Source organism: Amphibalanus amphitrite, unplaced genomic scaffold, assembly GCF_019059575.1.
Source record: "Amphibalanus amphitrite isolate SeventyFive unplaced genomic scaffold, NRLGWU_Aamphi_draft 000377F_arrow, whole genome shotgun sequence".
Classification (NCBI taxonomy): Eukaryota; Metazoa; Arthropoda; class Thecostraca; order Balanomorpha; family Balanidae; genus Amphibalanus; species Amphibalanus amphitrite.
This window is the reverse complement of record NW_024881871.1, coordinates 198,322-219,288: the sequence shown is the minus strand read 5'-3', so window position 1 is coordinate 219,288 and position 20,967 is coordinate 198,322. Positions and strand designations below refer to the sequence as shown.

At 46.5% G+C, this 20,967-nt stretch overlaps 2 protein-coding genes across 3 annotated transcripts; one reads left to right on the top strand and one right to left on the bottom strand.

The window, feature by feature from the left end:
- Nucleotides 1–9,796: 9,796 nt before the first annotated feature.
- On the top strand, nucleotides 9,797–13,077 carry LOC122389949 (6-pyruvoyl tetrahydrobiopterin synthase-like). The gene is made up of 3 exons (XM_043382462.1): nucleotides 9,797–9,855; nucleotides 10,136–10,274; nucleotides 12,613–13,077. The coding sequence occupies exons 2-3, from the start codon at nucleotides 10,177–10,179 to the stop codon at nucleotides 12,755–12,757; spliced, it is 243 nt and encodes an 80-aa protein (XP_043238397.1). The 5' UTR covers nucleotides 9,797–9,855; nucleotides 10,136–10,176; the 3' UTR covers nucleotides 12,758–13,077.
- On the bottom strand, nucleotides 13,073–20,623 carry LOC122389948 (E2F-associated phosphoprotein-like). Of its 2 annotated transcripts, none has more exons than XM_043382460.1 (7): nucleotides 20,330–20,623; nucleotides 17,630–17,727; nucleotides 17,127–17,215; nucleotides 16,301–16,696; nucleotides 15,832–16,006; nucleotides 13,838–13,939; nucleotides 13,073–13,676 (listed from the first exon to the last, which is right to left on the bottom strand). In XM_043382460.1, exons 2-7 carry the CDS (start codon nucleotides 17,713–17,715, stop codon nucleotides 13,421–13,423), a joined length of 1,104 nt encoding a protein of 367 aa, XP_043238395.1. In that variant the 5' UTR covers nucleotides 17,716–17,727; nucleotides 20,330–20,623; the 3' UTR covers nucleotides 13,073–13,420. The 2 variants fall into 2 exon arrangements, with proteins under 2 accessions (XP_043238395.1, XP_043238396.1); XM_043382461.1 differs by having other exon boundaries at nucleotides 17,136–17,215; nucleotides 20,330–20,464.
- Nucleotides 20,624–20,967: the final 344 nt, after the last annotated feature.

Sequence of the window (20,967 nt, the reverse complement as noted above, 5' to 3'; positions counted from 1 at the left end):
AAAGTCGGCAGTGCCCCCCCCCCCTTAATTGAAGGTGTTCCGCCGCTACTGAATGCAAAGCATTCTAAATTTTCTCCAGAAGCTAATCACAGGCGAACACGTACTTACATGAGTGGGTATTTAAAGACAGCATTGCTATAATAGGGAGCGGTCAGAGTATTATATAGGAAACGGTCGAACAAATTATAGAATGATAAGTGGTGAATATCAGTAAATGATTGAGGTCAGAGTAATAGTGCCTACTTCATCGAACTATAATATTAATTATGTGGCGCAACTAACAGAGACCTTTGTTATGCTTTTTCGTTCTCCCGATAGATCAATGGCAGACATATTCCTGCACTGTATCTACTACCTATCTATACATCAATAATGCTTTACAATTTCAGTAATGTACTGGGACGAGTAATTATCCACTATCCAGAGTCGATTTTCATCGCTATTTTATCCATTTATCTGTAACTTTAACCTAATAGCCACTTTTAATTAGCCAGAATGGAAAGGTTCTCCGGGTTATGATGAGTGTTGTTTGTTTATCGTTAGAATAACCAAGACGACCAGCTTTAGCCTAGCATTGTTTGGCCAGTTCATGATGTCAAAACTTCCAGAAAGACAAATCGGTACCACGAAAGTCAGCCCCTTCGGTGTGGTCACCTACCTTTAAACAACCACCTATATACCTACATTCAAAACAGTTAACTACATTTTACACAATTAATATTGCTCGTGTATAATACGGTTGCTGTTCCTATACGCGACACGTGTCCCCATAAACACAACACTTGCAAACAACATCCGTTCATGGGCCTCGTTTCATAAAGCGAGTCCGTAACTTACGCCGGTTCTGGTCTTGTATTGCGAGTGCATGTGAAGAGCTAAATTTATTTCCCCTTCTCCCTTCTCTTCTTGTTTGCAAGATAAATAAATTTAACGATTCAAACTAACGTCGTCACTTCACATGCACTTGCAATACAAGACCAAAAACCGCTTTAAGTTATAACGGACTCGCTTTATGAAACGAGGCCATGGTCGCTAATTCTGTATAAGCTTCAGGCCACAGCCCATGGCTACGGCCAGACGTTACTCGGTGTTCCTGCGGCGGGCAATGGTGCTGCTGTGGCGAGCAGAGGCACAACTGTGGCGAGGTGCGGCGCGCAATCTATCTAGGTACTAACCTATCTGGCGAGGTTAATGATGCAACAGAGTACGATGATGCGCACCCCGTCTTGCTATCATAAAGGTTATTTGGGGATAACGAATTAAAATGCGGTACAGGTCGCTTCAGATGCAGAGACACGATTCCTCTAGATGAAAAACTCGGGAACGTTTTACTCATAAAAGTACAAAAGGTTTAAATGGCTCATTTTAAGTACAGATCAAAGTGCTGCCCGCCAGGGCCATATGTAGATATCTTATATTATATCTCTATGACCATGGCCACGGTCTGGTAATCGACTTACTGCCCAAAGTCATCCGTAACCTGTAGGCTGTATTAGCCATAAGGTCAGGAAATATTGACGCAAAAGCAGGACTAGAGCTTACCACAAAACTTTCGGGACACACTACAGTATTTAATAAAAACGTCCCATCTCACCACAAATAGAAGTGGCTAGGTCGGTTGCCTCATGAACAACCCTCAGTGGGACCACGGCCTGCAGGCATTTACGTCTGGATTCATTCCGAGAGCAGCGACCGACCAACGCTCGCTCGCTCGTGCCCGGCCCCCGTAACAGGACGACACAGGACGTCGTGTTTATTTACACAGTGGACGGGGCGGGTCCGGAGTGAAAACAGGTCGACGACAGAATCGGTGGGCTCTGTATGAGGGGCGGATTGACGACCGTACGTCAGGACGTCCTGGTATGCTATGATTAGGGAGTGTATTGAATGGATGTGAGCAATCAATGAATGAAAGAGTAGCAGCATTCAATGAATGAACGAATGAATTGATGAACGAATAGATTATTGAATGAATTAATGGATCACGACGTTTGAATGGAGAGATTTAGAGTTGCGTACCAACTACCAAATGCATCAGTAGTGAGAGATTGAGAGATTTCTTGGGAATGAATATGATAAGGACAAGGTAATAAAACGGACGTGTAGGCCTTTGAACAAATAGACATACCTACCTACAAATTAGGTGGTTGACAGATGGCTCCACTCCGGAATCTGCATCACCATATATTTTTTACAGTTGTATCACCCTTAGCAGTTGGTCAGTTTTCAACCACTTACTCAGCTGGTGCAGCTGTGACTCATTCTGAACTTTAAAAAGTCATATCACTTCACCATAGCCTGGTCATCTGACCTCGGGTGCCTCAGGGCGTATTTTAACATGTTAACTGGGTCGGCAATTGCCGACCCAGTCACGGAGAATGCCGACCCAGTGACAGCCGTTTGCCGACCCAGTTGCCGCCCCCTCTAGGATGCAGCACGCACATGCAGGCTAGGTGCCGTCATTCATAGTGAGGCTGCTGCCCTCCGAAATGATAATGCCGCCTCTTAAAGTGAAGCAGCCGTCTATAGAAAGTGATGATCCCGCAACTCAATGTGACAGTGCCGCCCCTAAATCTGTTAGTAGCCCCACTCAATGTAATGGTGCCGCCCTTCTAAGCATCTGTGGAGCCCCTCAATGTGATGATACCGCCCCTCAAGAAGATGATGCCGCCCCTTTCAGTATCGGTGGCGCCCCTCAATGTGATGATACCGCCCCTCAAGAAGATGATGCCGCCCCTTTCAGTATCGGTGGTGCCCCTCAATGTGATGGTTGCCGCCCTCAAAGTGCCGGTGGCGCCCCTGAATGTGATGGTGCTGCCCGCAAACGAGTCGATGGCGCCCCTCAAATGATGCTGCCGTCCCTTAAAGTGCTGGCGCCGCCCCTTAATAGTGTCAGTGACGCCCTTCGAAGTGTCAGAGGAACCAACCAATATAATGGTGCCGCCCCTCTAGGTTTCCACATAGCCCCTCATTGTGATGGAGCCGCCCCTCAAGCAGATGATGCCGCCCCTCAAGAAGATGATGCCGCCCCTGAATGTGATGGTGCTGCCCGCCAATGAGTCGGTGGCGCCCCTCAAAATGATGCTGCTGCCCCTTAAAGTGTTAGTGCCGCCCCTTATAGTGTCAGTGACGCTCTTCGAAGTGTCAGAGGAACCCAGCAATATAATGGTGCCGCCCCTCTAGGTATCCACCTAGCCCCTCATTGTGATGGAGCTGCCCTCAAGCAGATGATGCCGCCCCTTTCAGTATCGGTGGCGCCCCTCAATGTGATGGTGCCTCCCTCAAAGTGCCAGTGGTGCCCCTAAATGTGATGGTGTCTCCTGTCAACGAGTCGATGGCGCCCCTCAAAATGATGCTGCCGCCCCCTAACAGTGCTGGTGCCGCCCCTTACAGTGTGTGTCAGTGGCGCCCTTCAAAGTTTTGGTGGAACTCATCAATACAATGTTGCCGCCCTCTAACTTTCTGTAACGCCCCTCCATATACATAATGGTGCCGCTTCTCAAACCATCCGTGGCGCCCCTCAAAGTGATGGTGCCGCCCCTTACAGTGTCGGTGGTGTCTCCTCAAAAGTCAAGGTGCCGCCTCTTAAAGAAATGCTGATGTCCCTCGAAGTGTCGGAGGCGCTCCTCAATGTCATGTTGCCGCCCCTCAAACCTTTCGTAACGCCCCTCCACGTCATGGTGCCGCCCCCTCCCCCCTCCCAATGTGCTCATGGCGCCCTTAAATGTGATAGTAACGCCGGTCAAAGTGCTCCTGGCAGTGTCGGTGGCGCCCGTTATAGTGTCGGTGGCGCCCCGAACAGTATCGGTGGTGCCCCTCAAAGTGATGATGTCATCCTCAAACAAACGGTGGCGCCCTTTGAAGTATCGGGAGTCCCTAAATATCATACCTATTGCCGCCCATTAACGATCTGTAGCGCCCCTCCATATGATGGAGCCGCCCCTTAAGTATCCGCGGCTGTCCTTAAAGTACAGTGCCGCCCCTTACAATGTGGGTGGCGTCCTCAAAATAAAAGTGATGTTGCCCCCCTCGAGTAATGTTGGCGTCTCTTCTTATCAGAGTATGTGGGTGGCGTCTCTAAGTATCGGAGGCGCTCCTCATTGTCATTTTGCCCCACATCACTGCTCACATGGCGCCCTTCAATGTAATGGTGCCACCCGTCAACGCTCAAAGAGATAATTGCGCTCCTCACAGTGTCGGTGGTGTCCCTCAAAGTGGTTTAGGTCTTCACAAAAATTAATTTAAAATTTTACCTGAGGTCAAGTTCATGACCTCACCAGAAGTAAAACATGTTGCATACCAGTCGATCCGTATCGTCAAGCTTCAAACATTCACGGTGTTTTATGGCTCCATCTACATAGAACAGTGGTCGGCAGGTCGCGCGAGTGGTGCCCACTTTATGGGCGCTGGACGGGGCCATTACCCCCACTTGTCATACCCCATTGTTTACGCAGCAAGGGTCGCTGATAATCGGCCATATCCTTTGACGCCTCTATTTTTCTGCATATAAATAAAATGCAACACAATTAACTCTCTTTTTATGGAGAGGGAGAGCGGGTGGAGTAAGGATAAGCTCATACATTTTTATTTATTAGTTACTCGCGTAATGAACAGCGTATTGCAACGATACGTTCATCCCCCCCCCCCCCAGTTAATGAATGTTATACCTACCTACTCAAACATTTTCGTGACCCCAGTGACATTTTCATTGAGTTTTTGAAATTTGAATGACCCTCACTCGGTAACTTTCTCTCCGGCTCGACCGGCAGACAAAAAGCAAGCGAAGACAAAGCGGGGAGACGGTGCTCTACCAACTGAGCTACGGAACAGGCAAATGCTCACCATAGATACACCGACTGAACGATCCCTTTATAACTCCAGCGATTGATAAGACAAACAGTGTGTAACTGTATATATAAATGTAAGTCTCGAAATTGCGATATCTTTGACCAAAGGTAAGGACAATTTTGCGACCCTTCCATTAGGTATAAGGCAATGGGAGAAAATCAGGGCATGTGCCTCTTTTTATAGGTAGACAAATGTCAAAGTAACGAATTCAAACATCAGAAAACAATAAAAATGACACACTTAATCGGAAAATTGCCACCAACGACCCCTCATTATGTCCTTGAGGTCATGTCAGGTCATGGAAGACCTCCAGCAGTTCTTTTTTCAATAACTTCTGATAGAGACATGCGACATGCCTGAGCGATGAAAACACCTTAGATGATTTCAGTTTGACGAAACAAATGGATTGATATGCAACATGACCTTTACCAGTCAGGTCATGACCTGGACCTGAGCTCTAATTTCCCTAATGACATTTGAATGTCAAAATATAGTTCATTCGACGCATCTCGACGAGAGGAGCACAGTACTGAAAAAAACAATGTCATAATTTTCGTGAGTCAAGAATTTGTAGATATAAAACTTTATCGGAATTCACTGGGATTGTATTGCGTATGCAAGTCCAAATATTTCGGCCAATATTGTTTGGCCTTGGTCACTGGACAACTACAATAACCCTATAAGTAAGGTCACATTGCAGCGATACCCCTGCATGAATCGCTGCAATGTGACCTTACTTATAGGGTTATTGTAGTTGTCCAGTGACCAAGGCCAAACAATATTGGCCGAAATATTTGGACTTGCATACGCAATACAATCCCAGTGAATTCCGATAAAGTTTTATATCTACAAACATAAAACCTGGGAAAAATATGACTCTAAAACAGCACGAGTCAAGAATTGTTACAGTAAAACGGTTCTTCATTAAACAGCTCAGTAGAGGGGCGGAGGGGGGTCCATTGTCCACTCCAACCCTCTCAGGCCCGGCACGGGTTAAATCAAGTTGTGCTCTGGAGGTTAAGCCGTTGATGTTAAGTCAAGTCTGAGAACTTTATAGGAACGTTGAAGAGCTATCGAATGCGCTTTTTTCGCGGTGCTGTAGTTCTATTCTTCTCCGAGTTATGCGCCAGTTTGTCAATACTTAATAGATGTTGAAACAGACAACATTTCACCCACATTTCACCTTTGATGATCTCTGGTCACCTGATATTTGACTTGACCTAACCAAAGTACGGTTAACCAACTAACCCAAGTAGTTTTTGACACTCTGCCGAATACCGCTTACCGCGTGTCGCTCGTGGCCCAGTAGCCAAGTTATAGGGGTCGGGAGGGGGTTCAAACAACCTCAGCCCGGCGCCGGTTAAGGGAAAGCACTGTCATTTTGGGGGCGCTGCAGATATGCTAAGGGACGACAGCATCATTTTGAGGCGCGCCACCAACTTTTTTTTAGGGCACTTAAACCACTTTGAGGGGCACCACCGACACTGTGAGGAGCGCAATTATCTCTTTGAGCGTTGACGGGTGGCACCATTACATTGAAGGGCGCCATGTGAGCAGTGATGTGGGGCAAAATGACAATGAGGAGCGCCTCCGGTACTTAAAGAAGAGACGCCAACATTACTCGGGCAGCATCACTTTTATTTTGAGGAATTATAGTTCAATTATCGCATTATGACGAGAGAAATACTATATCCCGGAAAAATAAACGTTATACCGCTGAGCTTAGGTTGAATCTGAAATCATTACTTAGAAAGAGTTATAAAAGAACCGTCGAACGTGTCTTTTTTTGTCATTAACCCTCGCCCTGGCAGGGCATTTTTCATAACACGGCCTGGCAGGGGGGGGGGGGGTCGATGCGACTCCCCTCGCGATTGGCTCCTATGGCACCTAGAAGCACCAAATTTGGTAGGTAGGTGGGCCCTCCGAGTTCTCGCCCCTGTGCAAATTTGGTTGTTCTAGGGCTCTAGGTCAATATTTGGGGGGTTTTGAGGGTATAAATGTAAAAATTTCGCTGAAAACAGGTCAAAAGTTTTTCGCTTATAACTTTTGATCTAATTAAGATAGAGCAAAAGAAAAGCACCAGTGAACTCAGCACGTCAAGGCGCGTCGAATGATATACTTTTTAGCTTGCTTAAGTGTACTTAAAGTTTTTCTTAAATTTTAAGTAAACTTAAATTAATAAATTAAGTTCAAGTTAACCAAATTGCATCATATCGCATATCATTCGATTCGGCTGATCACCAGGAACACAATGATACCATTTTTAAGCTCTAGCGTCATTATGTGCCAAGTTATTGGCAAAAACGTCATTTGACCTCAGTTGACCTCATTTGACCTGACCCATGGATAAGTCACACCAAACAAAGAAGCACCAAGTGACCTGCTGTTAAGTACCTGTGGTTTCAAAGCACAAAAGTGATAGAACGAAGCGGATATCTCCAGTATTTTCCGAATTAGTATTTTCCCATAGGCTTAACATTACGACGTAATGACCTCTAACTGACCTCAGGTCAGTGACCTCAAAAAACCCAACTATGTATATGTTATACAACTCGGTGAACTTAGCACATCCTGAAAGTTTGAAGGAAATCAGTTCAAAACTGTGAGTTGGACAGGTGCAAAAAGAAAAATGAAATTTGACCATGACCTTGTACCGGTTTTTCTGACCTGGTGACCTGACCCAAGGTCACCCGGACCTGAAATTTTCAGGTCATATGTAAAAAGGTTGCTCCATAGGCTGTGCCAAATTTAACGGCGCTGCGCGCCGCCGTTTTTACGCTATCTTCGAAAAACCTTAGGGGGTCGCATCGACCCCCCCCCCTGCTAGAGCGAGGGTTAAATACCAGTAGTTATGCCGCCCCCTCAGATGCCAAGTGCCGCCCCTATGAGTGCAAAATGCCGCCCCTAATTGTGATTGCCGACCCAGTGAAAATCCCTTATAATACGCCCTGACCTGGGGGTGACCATTATTTCACATTCAGCGGAAAATATTCGTGATAAGATATGCCAGATAGGCGGGGTTTGCGCAGTCTTTCTCAGCGAGAAGCAAAATACGGATTTTAAACATACCTTCTTCGTCACAGGTTATGACAATCAACCCGTCTCGGCTACCGCAGCAGATGTGAGAAATAAGTCACCTAGCGGAGTTGACCTTCACCCCAACTTTACAATCTACCTCATAGATGGGCGGTGAGGTAGCCCTGCGGCCTGCGATCGATTGCCAGAAGTGCCGCCCTCCAGAGACTTGGAGAGCGCAGCGCGGTCAGAGAGGTGGTCGTACACGTGCCAGCTCCCGCAGCGGACAGAGAAGGAAACACTGGGCAAGTGCAACTCGAAATACGTAAGCGAGAAAATAGAGAAGAGGGAGGGAGGGAGAAGTCAGAAACGTAGCCAATAACCACGAGCCCGACGCTTGTTATTGTCTCTGGTCATGCGATGACTGTGCCATGCCTCAGGCTCACATAGTTCCAGGAAGTTGGTGAGATGGCGTCTGATGTGATTACCAGCGTAGGGGAAAGTTCCATACAATAATCTAATGGAAGCCGCCCCCAACCAGAACATGGGTGCTGAATGCTGATACATTCCAGAGGCCTGTCATCTGGCGGAAGGGGAGGTACCGCCGAGTGACCCACGCCCGGCGCACCGATGGCCCCCGACCGACGGGCGGTGGAAGGTACTGGCGGGGTGCCCATCGGTTACATCACCAGGATCCAGAGCTTCAGCGCCTGTCATCGGCTGCACAGGTCAGTGAGAAGGGAATGTGCCCTCCGACAGCCGTGACAGGTCACAGGTCAGTGAATGTTGGGGTCACTCCGACAACTGCTGCCCAGGTTAGGGATGATGAGCCGTGTGAAAGCACTGCTTAGATTGGCTGATCCCTGCAGCAGCCCTGACAGGTCACAGTTCTTTAGGGGACCTGCGACAGCGCTGATCATGTCAGCAGTGGAGGTGAATCGTGACTTCCGGCACGCTCTTAGCATAAACATAACATATACGGTCAAATCATCACATCCGTTAGCTTACTTCAGTTTTGTATATTGTACGTTATCGTGTCATGTCGACTAAACGTACTATATACTATATCCATATGGACATAAATACCCACAAATGTGTTGCGATATCAGACGTAGGTATTAGCCCTCCCTGGTTCGCCAGGCCGCCCTCCATTAAAGGACCTTCCCACCTTAACATTAGTTTTGAGTTGAGATAGCCAAGTTTGCGGCCAGGCTCAGAAACCACCATTTATCCTGGTCGCAACCCCCGCAGCTTTATGGTGTTCAAGAAATTTCTTCCCTTTACTTGCAGGGTGGGACCAGCGTGGTCCCTATCTCTTAACCATTACGGGAATCTGATGACGTCATCAGGCTTTCGAACGTCCGTTAAATGTTTGACTAAAACGTTTTGTAGCACGCGGTGGTATATGCTGCTTTGCGCGCAACAAATGCCGCACTTTCAAATAAAGTCGCTAGGAACAGCGGAGATCCCAAAAAGTAAACAAAAGTAAAGTCTAATATCTTGAAAACCGGTGAATATTTTTCGATGAAATTTGGTAGATATTCGTTTTTGCTCTTTCTGAACCGAGCGACATCACTTTCATGCCAATTCATTAACTTTTTTGAAGGTGGGAGGGTCCCTTTAACTGCGCCAGGACGCCAGTGCTGTTTCCTGTTCAGTGCACAGTGCATGAGACGGCGTTGCTATTAAGTTCGCGGAAGCTTGGCAAGTTCATGCCAATGCCCAGTGATAAGCTTTCGCTCTCGTGAGTGGGGGAGGGAGGGGTTGCCAGTTGTCACACTCTTCAGGTCTTTATATACCTACGTGCAGGGAAAGCTGTGGCGCATAGCTCATACCCCCCCCCCCCTATGGCGAGGTTGGCTGAGACCCCCACTCGGGTGAGACTAAAATACACGGTTTATGTTCCTTTCACAGCGTGCACCTATCGATGAAGAAAATAAGAAATATTCGGAAAGTGCAACCACGTCAATGGACACGGCCACAATTACAGAGGTGAGGACGGTGAGCTGTAATAAAGTGACCGGTAACGCAATTGTACGTGATATTTATCTGGTTGTTTCTTTTTGTCATTTCACATGCATCGTCGATCGCTTGTAAGTTGTAGGTGCAACACGCCATTTCGAGCAGAAAGTTAAGAGGCAAAGAAAGTCGAATTCATTGCACCCCACTGATGACGCCCGGCTCATGGCTGATGATGCACCGACGATGCCCCTTTGATGACGCCCTGTGATGTCACCCCTTGGATGACGCCCGTTTGATGACGCGCCTACAGTGGAGGTCACGGCTCGAGGTCCGATCCACCCCCACACCGGCATGGTGGTCAACATCTCCGACATGAAGGTCTGGATCGAGAGGGCCATCATGGATGTCATGGACCACAGGAACATCGACAAGGATGTGCCGTACTTCAGGTGAGAACGGGCCGCACTTCAGGTGAGAACGGGTCGTACTTCAGGTCAGAACGGGCTGCACTTCAGGTGAGAACGGGTCGTACTTCAGGTGAGAACGGGTCGTACTTCATATCAGAACGGGCCGTTAGAAGGTCAGAACGGGCCGCACTTCAGGTCAGGACGGGCGGTTAGAAGGTCAGAACGGCCGCACTTCAGGTCAGGACGGGCGGTTAGAAGGTCAGAACGGGTCGTACTTCAGGTGAGAACGTGCCGTACTTCAGGTCAGAACGGGCCGTTAGAAGGTCAGAACGGGCCGCACTTCAGGTCAGGACGGACGGTTAGAACGTCAGAACGGGCCACACTTCAGGCCAGAACAGGCCGCCCTTCAGGTCAGAACGGGTCGTACTTCAGGTCAGAACGGGCCGTTAGAACGTAGCACTTATTCACTTATCTCAAAATTCATTTTTCTCAAAGAACGTGCGAACTGCCCGCCTACACTAAATAATTGCTTAACATCGTACATCATTATAAGTGTTCTAAAAAAAACGGCTTGCATAACACGCATGTCGATTTATGTACATCTATGTAGCACGGTTCATTGCCGAGCCTCGGCCAAATCCGTTTAAATACGATGCCAATTAACCCGGCAGGCGGTGGCCTACCAGCCACCTTCCGCGCGGTGGGGGGGGGGGCATTTTTTGCCCCCCCCCCCCCGTATCTCCGAAACTACTGGACGGATCCGGAAAATTCAAACGGCGTTCGATAGCCCTGTCAAATTTGTCGAAGGAAACCAAATTTCATTGACCTCGGGGTCACCGATGACGTCACAGGTCAGGTCAAAGATAAATGTTTCACCGTTCACGGGGCTTCTAGGGAAAGCGCTATAACACCGAGTAAAACGCATTTTGTCGAAAATCAGCGATAAGGCGTCAGTTTATAGTACATATGTTGCTATTCGAGGTCACTGGTCATACCAGGTCAGGTCACAGGTCAGGTCACCAAAGGTCACCAAGGGTCATCACTCACCACATCAGCCCAACTTTACTAAGGTTATGCGATGCATGTTTTATGGCCAGTTTTTCATTTCCAACTCAATGGTGTTGGTTATAAGACCATCAGGTACGGTTTAGGTCACTTTTTGGTGGAGGTCAGGTCAAGGTCAGGTCAAAAAAGGTCAAATTTCAAAGTTGATATTTTTGCATAAAATGGGTATCGATTCGATGCAGCTCGTCACGGGGTCTAATGCTGGTCTTTGTTTTGCGCTACGAGGTCTAGAATTGCTAAAAATTGAGTTTGAAAATTTGACGTCATCAATTTTGAACAGTTTTTTTGCTATAACTTGGCCAAAAAAGAGTTATCGATCTCAAATTTGGTATGTAGATAGAAGGCGGTAGGGACTATCACATATATTCCGGTTTTTTTTCGAAATTCAAAAAACTTTTTGGATTTTTTGGCTATTATATTCAAAAATCCATTTTTTGATTTTTGGGGGTCAAAATCCAAAATTTCGAAAAACCGAAATAGCAGTTTTGTAGCCCTTTTGATTCCACACCTTTTATGTCTGAAATATGTTTCTGTATCTCTAAAGCTGTAGGCCTGACAGCTCTTCCCGCGAAACCTTTTTTTGGGTCGAAAATGGCAAAAATGACGTCACTCAGACGTCATTAGCGGCCAACCTATCATAGCCTTTGGAAAATTTTTGGTCACCATGTGCGCTAGCTGCTCCCGGGAGGGTACTGAAAGTTTGGTGACGATCGGCGCAGCGGTTCTCGAGATATATTGAAAAAAAAACTAAGGGGGGGGGCAAAAAAATGCCCCCCCCACCGCCTGGAAGGTTAAGCAGCCCTGTCAGCTAGACGTGGACAATTTCGATGTAATTGGCTATTTTACTGGACCAACTACCGAACAAGGAAGCCGATTATGTACTCACTCATTAATAAGCCGATTTACAAGGCGACATGGCGCGTCTTCATTAGTCCTCACAAAATCGCCTAGAAACCGATCCTTCGCAAAAATATTCGAAGGCGGCTGTGCTAATAATTGACCCAATTATAGCCTTTCCTATTTATTTACTTATTCACAACCACTTACCCACCTGCCAACGGGCAACGTAGCCTACAGATTAGCCCCTAAGGCCAAAATGGAGCACACAACTGCTGTGTTGCATGAAGTAGTAAATGCACAATGCAAACGGATTTCGCACTGTCCATCGGCCGCAGCTCTAAAACTCGCGAGTACTTTGAAGCAACCACTTGGTAGAAAGTCCAATCACCGAGTTTGGTGTGTCTAAGAGATGTGTCCATGTTTGATGTAGGTAATTTAATGAGTCTCCTTTCAACAAATTGACTTTTATCCACAGGGAAACTGTCTCGACGGCGGAGAATATTGCCGTCTTTATCTGGGAGAGCCTGCAGCCGTTCCTGCCCTCCGAGGTCACGCTGTTTGAGGTCAAGCTGTTTGAAACCGACAAAAACATTGCCGTATTTCGCGGCGAATATCAGTGAGGTATACCCCAGCACAGGTACAGTGGTGAGCGAAATAATTATGGCGACACCTGCGGGACCAAGTCGACAGCGATTTGATGTGAGAACCTTTTATATACGATAGCTAAAGTAACTATTTAGCTATCCCCAGGTGTTATGCTTTTGTGTATATCTATGTGATAAAGCCTGACTAAACGGATGTGACCAAGTCAGATATATTCGTGTTCTGCATTCATTTGCACAAATTTATTCCTTATTTTATTTATAGAAATATTGATACAACGTTGAAGGCAGATCGTTGCAGCGAATACGTTTGGGACCAATGAATAAATACAGTTTGTGTCTTGTATGGTGTATTTTTATGATCTAATGCGACATTACATATATGTCTCATCACAGTTTCGCGCAGGGCGGGAAAATGAAGCAGTCCCGCTCAGTCCCTTTACATTTTCAAAACATTCAAGCATCCGCGTTTCGCAACGTTATTGTATGGGTTCGTCAAGTTTTTTTTTTTACAAAAACGCAGCACATAGTTTTAAGTCTTCATTATTCCCACCTACGACACAAGACAGAGGGGCACAACTGTAAATCAGTATACAAAACGAGGGCTTCACGTGAAACGGGTACCGACAGAAAATCAGACACAGATCATAACTCAACAACGACCTCACGAGTGACTCGCTATCACATTGAAGAAATGATACACCTCATCGCTATCATATACAGCCACCTCCGTTTTGCAAGTGGCGCATTTAACGGGATTGAAGAGTTCCTGTGAGTCAGCCGGCGAGGAGCGGTCGTCGGACTCTTTCTCTCGACAGCACCGCGCCGTCCTCGGCGCTTCGGCGGCTCTTTGAGACGATATCGGAGCGCCTGAGTCGAGTCCACGTCACAATTGAAGACGAACATGGCGCGGTACTGATTACTGTATAGCTCGTGTCTGTGAAGAAAATGAAAGGACCGATCAGGTCGAATAAAAAACTGAAAACACTTAGAAGAAAATAATTTCATTACACATAACATCAGAGTTTGTAGTGAGCCAGAAGGATGAATTCATGATAGAATACACATGAGATATGTGTTTGGGACGCGTTCGCTTACCTCTGACAATCGAGACACAGCATGGTCATACAAGCAGGACAGTTGAGCACCGCGTCACTGTGCGGCAGCTTAGTGGGCTTCGACTGTAGGTTTCCAGTGGAGCTGTCGGGAATGGTACGGTCAGAAAACTCCCCAGCATACAGTCGAGTTTGGCTTGGTGAAATCCCAGACTTGTTTACATGCCGGACTACAAAGCAATGGGCCACTAGCAGTATGAATGTTACGTTACAAATGTTACGAAAGCAGGGCGAATGGCTTTTCCGCGCCCTCTTCACCAACTCTGCTACCTCTCCTAAAAGCGTGAAGTATTTTCGTACTCGCAAAAATATGACGGAGCCAAACAGCCTGCTGCATATGGCGATCGACGGTGATCGTCCAGTGATCGTCCATATCCGAGCTTCATGAGATGATATAGAACCAAGAACCTCGGACCCACAACCGAATAGCGTCTAATCACTATGTGGCGCAACAGCTCTGCCGGGTTTTGCTCTCGTTTCTGGAGCATGGGCGGCAACTTTCACTTTTAGTACCGAGCGGTGGCGGTAGCCAGAACGCCGCCGGCCCCGTCGACCGACGGCCGATTGGATTCCGGAGGAGGGCAAGGACCGGTGCGCAAATGAAAGTCGGCTGCACAGAACAATGATCATTTGACATCAAAGATAAGTAACTGTTTGAAATATTGGTTAAAGTGACAAGCGTGGCAAGAAACGAAACAAACGTTCACGTAAAAAAAATGAAGAAAAAAGAAGACAGAGACACATTTCGGGGTAAAAATTCAGAAACGTTGAGTTCGAATTGACCTTACGGCTCATGTGCCTTTAAATAAAGCCTTGATCAAAATGCGTTCTCAGAAAGGAGATCGGGCTTATCAGAATCAAGCAGCAGTTTGTAGCACAAGGAACCATTGAATGACAGGCCATGGAGAGAGCCGAGCGATTACAGGACACCGCAGTGCAACCACTGCAAGTGTCCAGACATTTGGGCGTGGTAACCGTGAATTCCCGGTGTCGCCCGTCCCGCGGGCGTCGTCCCCAGCTGTGTCACCAGGAGTGGGTGGGCTCCCACGTTAGCCGTAGCCTAGGGGGGAGGGGTAAGGAAGAGGAGGAGCAGGAGCCTTCCTGTAATTGGGCGCATCAGCCTGTTGGAAGGATGACGAAATAAATAATAAAAAATAAATAAGAATCAGTGCAGGGTTATTGTGGAGGACGTCCAATGAAACTTCGACGTGCCTCATAAGTCATAATAGCGATGACGGCCATGCGGTCAAAACACCCTACGCATGAATTAAGTGCCGATAACTTCAAAAAGATGAGTTATAATTGGGGGTCAATCAGTGGTATATAGTACATATCTCTTCAGGCCAAAGAAGATGGCAAAGTATGAACAGAACGGTAATCAATTCGCCATATACGACAGGTATCGAATGCTTACATGATGATACGCTCAAATAGCGGAAGTAAGCACACCCCAAGACTAGCAAAAGTTCAGCCGTTGTCTGCTGAGTACATCTCTCCTTCAACACACATAATTTATCAAGGCAGCAATTTAAATCGGCAACGTGTCTTTGTAGCCCATTTTGGTAAAATACGACTCTCAGAGTCATGGAATTAAAAACAGAGGCGAGACATTGGGCTCGCTCAACCACGACTGGTGCGATGCAGACACTGAGCCTATTCCGCTGGAACATGACTGTCCCGATGGGGCAGATCATCCAGCAATGGTCGGAAGAGGCCCACCCTCCACCGTCGTCAGAGTGAGGTGACCGCCTGTTCGGATATGCAGGGCAGTGCGAGCTAGCATGCGGACGAATTGGCAACGGCGATAGGAAGGACGGATGGCAACATTCTAATCGCAATTTTCCCAACCTCCAAGAAGCTCTCGAACGCTTCCTAGGAGAATATGCCCCTCCCGACAGGCTGTGCCCGCTGCCGGTGCCTATTTGGTCAACTATAACCCTGTTAGCCGGCACCTTCTGCCTATAAGCCGTTGCCTACCTGCCGCCGGCGGGCTGGTAGCGCCGCCGCTGCCGGTCCACCCACTGCTGGTCCCGCTCGTCCATCTCCGGGTCGTACAACAGCTGATCGTTGGACAGAACCGGCCGGCGGCGGCGGCGCCGCTCCGACCGCTTACTACCGGGGTCGGCCGCCGGCGCACCCGCCGCCCTGCCATCTGACGGGGAGACGAGGAACAAGCAGTTAGAGCATCTGCCGCCAGGTAGTGGTAGGAAGAGGATTCAGTCAGCATTCTATAGATTCAGTCAGCATACGAACACAAACCTCGGATTCGGAGGCTCCCGGACGACGAAGATTGTACATACGTCGTCCGACCAATGGCGTTCGAGGTCAGCGGGGGCTTGGCCGCAGTTATCGAACGGGATTGGCCGGACAACGTAGAATTTTCTTCGCCCGAAGAGACTGCGAACGCGCCCTAAATAAAACAAAACAATAACGAATAAATGCGCACCTGCAGGAGATTCTGAGTCCAGCTTGGCATCGACGGTGGCTGCTGTCGCCGCATCCGCTGGCGCACCCGGACTTTTGGCGTCATCTCCCGTCTCAGAGTCGTCATCGGAGTCAAAATACACATCGTCATAGTACTCCTGTTCCGGTTTCTTGGCCTCTTGTTTCTTCTCTCCCTTGGAGGGGGTCTTGGCGCCGTTCGCCGACGCAGTACCGGCGGCCGGTGTGGCGGACGGCTGGGATGTCTCAGCTGCCGAGTCTCCCCGGCTCTCCGCCGAAGCGGCCGGTAGGGAACGGTCGCTGACGAGCTGGGGTGCGAGGCGGCGGCAGTGCGCCACCATTGAGGCTGACAGCTCGGCGTTCACGGCCCGCTCGAACTCATCCTCAACCACCACGGGCTCTGGAAGGTAAGATCAGTGTGAGAAAAGAGTTGGAAAAAAACATTGAACATACAGATGCGACGCCTAAGGTGTTATCATCATTTGAACGTGAAAAAAATATAGATCCCAGGATTGGTGTGAGACACGAATAGGTACAAAGAAAAACCTGGATTCTGGGGAAACAAGAGAAACAAGTTAACATGAAGATGCCTACGCCTACCTTCAGTCACCAGTTACGGTTATATTGCAATTACTTTTGAAAGTATTTTGTTTGATAGTGGATAAAGCACACCCATGTTTAGAGGACGATTACCTACACTGACACTGGCCTAGTTTGACACTGAGAAATGAAAAATTACATGACAACTTAGTCATGAGCAAGGTAGGTCTTCTGCATGATAAATAAAGGATAGAAGACATGAAAACAAGGCAAAAGCAGGACAAGCCTACTTTTGGCACCTCCTTGCTGCCTTGATCTGGGACGCTGTTTGTCCAGACGCTGAAGACGCTGCACAAGATCTTGAGAAAATTCATCATCACTGAAAAAAAAAATAAAGTATTCCTGGTTATTGATGACAGTGCTACCTAGTCTTGGAGTAGTCTCTTATTATAAAACAAAGCACAGTTTTATCAGTGTTGTGATTAAAACATAAGCTCAGCTTGTGCATGTGATGGTATCTAGTAAGCAAAAAAATCAATTTTAGCTCATAATTCAAACAGATCAAAGGTATCCAAATTACCCAAGCATCCATACCAACCAGCTGTGATCATGGACATTTTCATAAATCCCATCCTGATGATGATAACAATGATAATGCTACTGATGGCAGTGATGCTGATGACTGTGATCCCATATAAATGGCAATGGTATTTGCATTTTGCAGCACAGAACAGCAGGTGCCTTTAAGCTTGCCCAACCCACATAACTCATAGTTACCCAACACCATGCTGACCTGTCATCACTATCAATTGGTCTCAGGTCACACTCTTGGTCACTGTCAAGCTCAAATATTTCATCCAGTTTTTCAAGTGGCTCCATCTTGATCTCAACCTAAAAAAAAGAACACAATTAGCTCATCAGCACTCAGCAATCACTCATGTCTCACACTCCCCTTCAACCTAAAGGAAATATACCACTTTCCCCAAATCAGTTCCTTTTTTGCTACAGTTTATGTTTTTTATGCCTAAAATGAATGGAAAAGAAAATAATTTATGTTAACAAAATATTCTTTGCTATTTTCATGTGGGAAGAACTATAATTCATCTATTCTAGAGGTTAAATAGTGGTGGCACAGAGGCTTATTATAGGTTAACCAATAAACAATCATACTGCATAATTCAAAAGCAACTGCATGCTGATTGGCTGAGCTTAGCCTCTGAGACAGGTGGCTGCTTTCTCAGCATTCTTCTACAATGCACCAAGTTCCTCTACAAGGCACTTTTTCCAGATCTAGAAATGGAATATCGATTTTGCCTAGGGTGCTTGATGGGGCCTAACTGCTCCTGATTTGTGCTTATCTCAGCCTAAGCTACAAAACTGCTATTCCAATTCAAAACTCCATGTTAAAAGTGGTATATTTCCTTTAACCCTCGCCCGCACATGCCATTTTCCCATCCTAGAACGCACATGGGGGGGGTGGTTGCCACCCCCCCCCCGCGCCATTTCGTTCCTGTTGGAGATAGAGCTTAGCAGTAAAGACCAAAAAGATTCTTTGGGAAGAGACGAATCCAATGATACCCAGTTTTACCTTCTCAGGTCAGTCATTGACCTTCCAGGTCAGGTCAAACTAAAAAATGTTGCTGTTTTGGGTCACCGTTGGATATCAAGTGCGCTGCTTATCAAATACCGATGACGATGCTATTTTCTGGTGCCAAGCCAGCTAGAACCTCTTTGTCACACTACCCGACCAGAATTTTGCTGCTGAGGTCATTTCAGGTCAAGTTAGGTCAAGGTCAATTATATGTGTTTGTATGTCTGTGTGTGTCTGTGTGTATACTGATGTGTGCACCGATTGTTTTTGGGTCCATATTACATGAAATCATGATCTGAGAAGCTTTTACCAAAAATGCAGTCAAAAAACTTCACAAAAAGTAAATTCAGCTTGCCTAAAACGCAATTATCTTAGATGACCTAGGTTGACCTTGACCCTGACCTTGACCCCTGTACATCGTCGAACAACATGTTCCATGATAGGTGGGAGGTAAGACTGGCAAAAAAAGCCCGAAATCAGGGTGTCAAAAGCTCACAAGGCCCATGGCAAGCACAAGATGTTGAGAATTGGCCATTTGGGTCATGACATGACCTGAAAAACAAGGTCATATCTCCGAAACCAAAAATCACAGAAACTTGAAATTTTCAGTGGACATCAAGAAAGGATAGAGGAGCAGCTATACGAAAAATCAGCCTTCTAGCTTTAAAAATGTTGAGTGCAGAGCAGAAAGACTACCTGGGGGGGTGGCAACCACCCCCCCCCCCCCATGTGCGGGCGAGGGTTAAGCAGTGGGTGCATCAAGATATAGAGGATTCTTCATGGCTCCGAGTGGAAGATAAGGATATCTTTTCCAAGCGGGTTACTGAAAAACCGAGCGACGAACGAGCGAGGTTTTTCTGTAACACGCGAGGAAAAGATATCCAATCTTCCACGAGTGAGCCATGAGGAATCCTATATCTTTCTATGTTGAGGTTTATTCTTAATTAATAAAACACTATATTTAAATGCATTCATCTATCTAAAAATAGATTCAGAGTAGTTTGTTCTTACTTGATAAGTTTCATCCATAAACAATGTCGTTCGATTATTGACCCATCATCACTTGAACTATTGATTTTTCGCTATGAACCCTCGAGACCTTATCTTTGCGGGATGCAGAGATAACAAACTTTATCTTTGCATTTCAGAGGAGTGTGAGATAGAAATATCCCTGCACTGTAGACCCAATGGCAAATAAACCTCAACTAGAAAGATTGGTAAATGTCAAGTTTAAGTCCTAAGAAGATTTCATTGATAAATTTTTCATATTTTTGCATTATTTGACATCCTGAATCCAAAAATGATACTCATATGTCTCGCAAATAAAAGAAAAAAACATAATCAAACCTGACCTAACCTTACCTACTTACCTATAACCTACCAACCTACAACCTACAAACCTACCCTAACCTAACCTAACCTACAAACCTACCTACCTACAACCTAAAACCTACAAACCTACAACCTAACCTAACCTAAAACCTAAAATTTTTGCTGTTTCATATTCATATCAACAGCGCCACAATTGTAGTTAGGACCTAAACTTGACATATACCGAAAGATTTCCAGCTTCCTCATAAGTCATATGTCATGACACATAGGTTGTTTTTAAAACTAAACAAAGTAACGGACAGTACTAGAACCAAGGTCAATCCAAAATTGGAATTTGTCTTTTTGACATTTTTGAGTGATTTTGATTTCGTATCACCAATAAACTACATTATATAATACAATCATGATCTGTGATGCGAAGCCAAGAATCAAGCTCAAGATGCCATTTGTTTAAGAAGCTCATGAACCATGATGCATGTCATTGTTGTTAATATTCGAATTCGATGCTAGTAATTCAACTTAATTAGGAAGAATATCAACATGAAAGCCCAAAATAAATAATTATCTTACCAAAACTTCCAATCCCTTTTGCTCTCAGCCCGCGCGCTCACTCAGGGGGCTCAGGGGCTTGCACGGGGCTTGAAATGCATATGCAACACGCACGCCACAAACGTATCAAAACAATCCATTAAAAACGTTCCTGAAGAATAGTGTTGTCCTCCTGAAGTGGATAGGAGTGTACGAGGTGTGGCTAAAAAGAAACCGGACTGCTCTTGCTGACCATAAAGTAGGGGGCCCGAAAACTAGCGAGACACTGGACATTAATCTTTATCATATTGTCGTGATGTGTGTCATACGGCACCTCGATATCGCTATTATTCTCCTTTCCACAGCTCTTTGTTTTATTGATGACGCTGACGGTGGTCACTCCGGTCTGGATGTCCTCGACTGGTTCAAAATGGGTTTCCTTGACGACGTTTTTCATTTCAGGGAAGAGCCAAAAGTCACAGGGAGGGAGGTTTGGCAAATAGGAGGGTGCTTGAGCACCGCGACCTACTTTTCGGCAAAGAACTGCTTGACGCTAATGGCAGAATGCACGGGAGCGTTGTGATGGAGCACCCAGTTCTTTGCTTCCCAGAAACTCCACTTGGTGCGCCTGACTCGTGAAATGAGGCGTCCCAGGTCTTCCTTGTAGAAGTGGCTGGTCG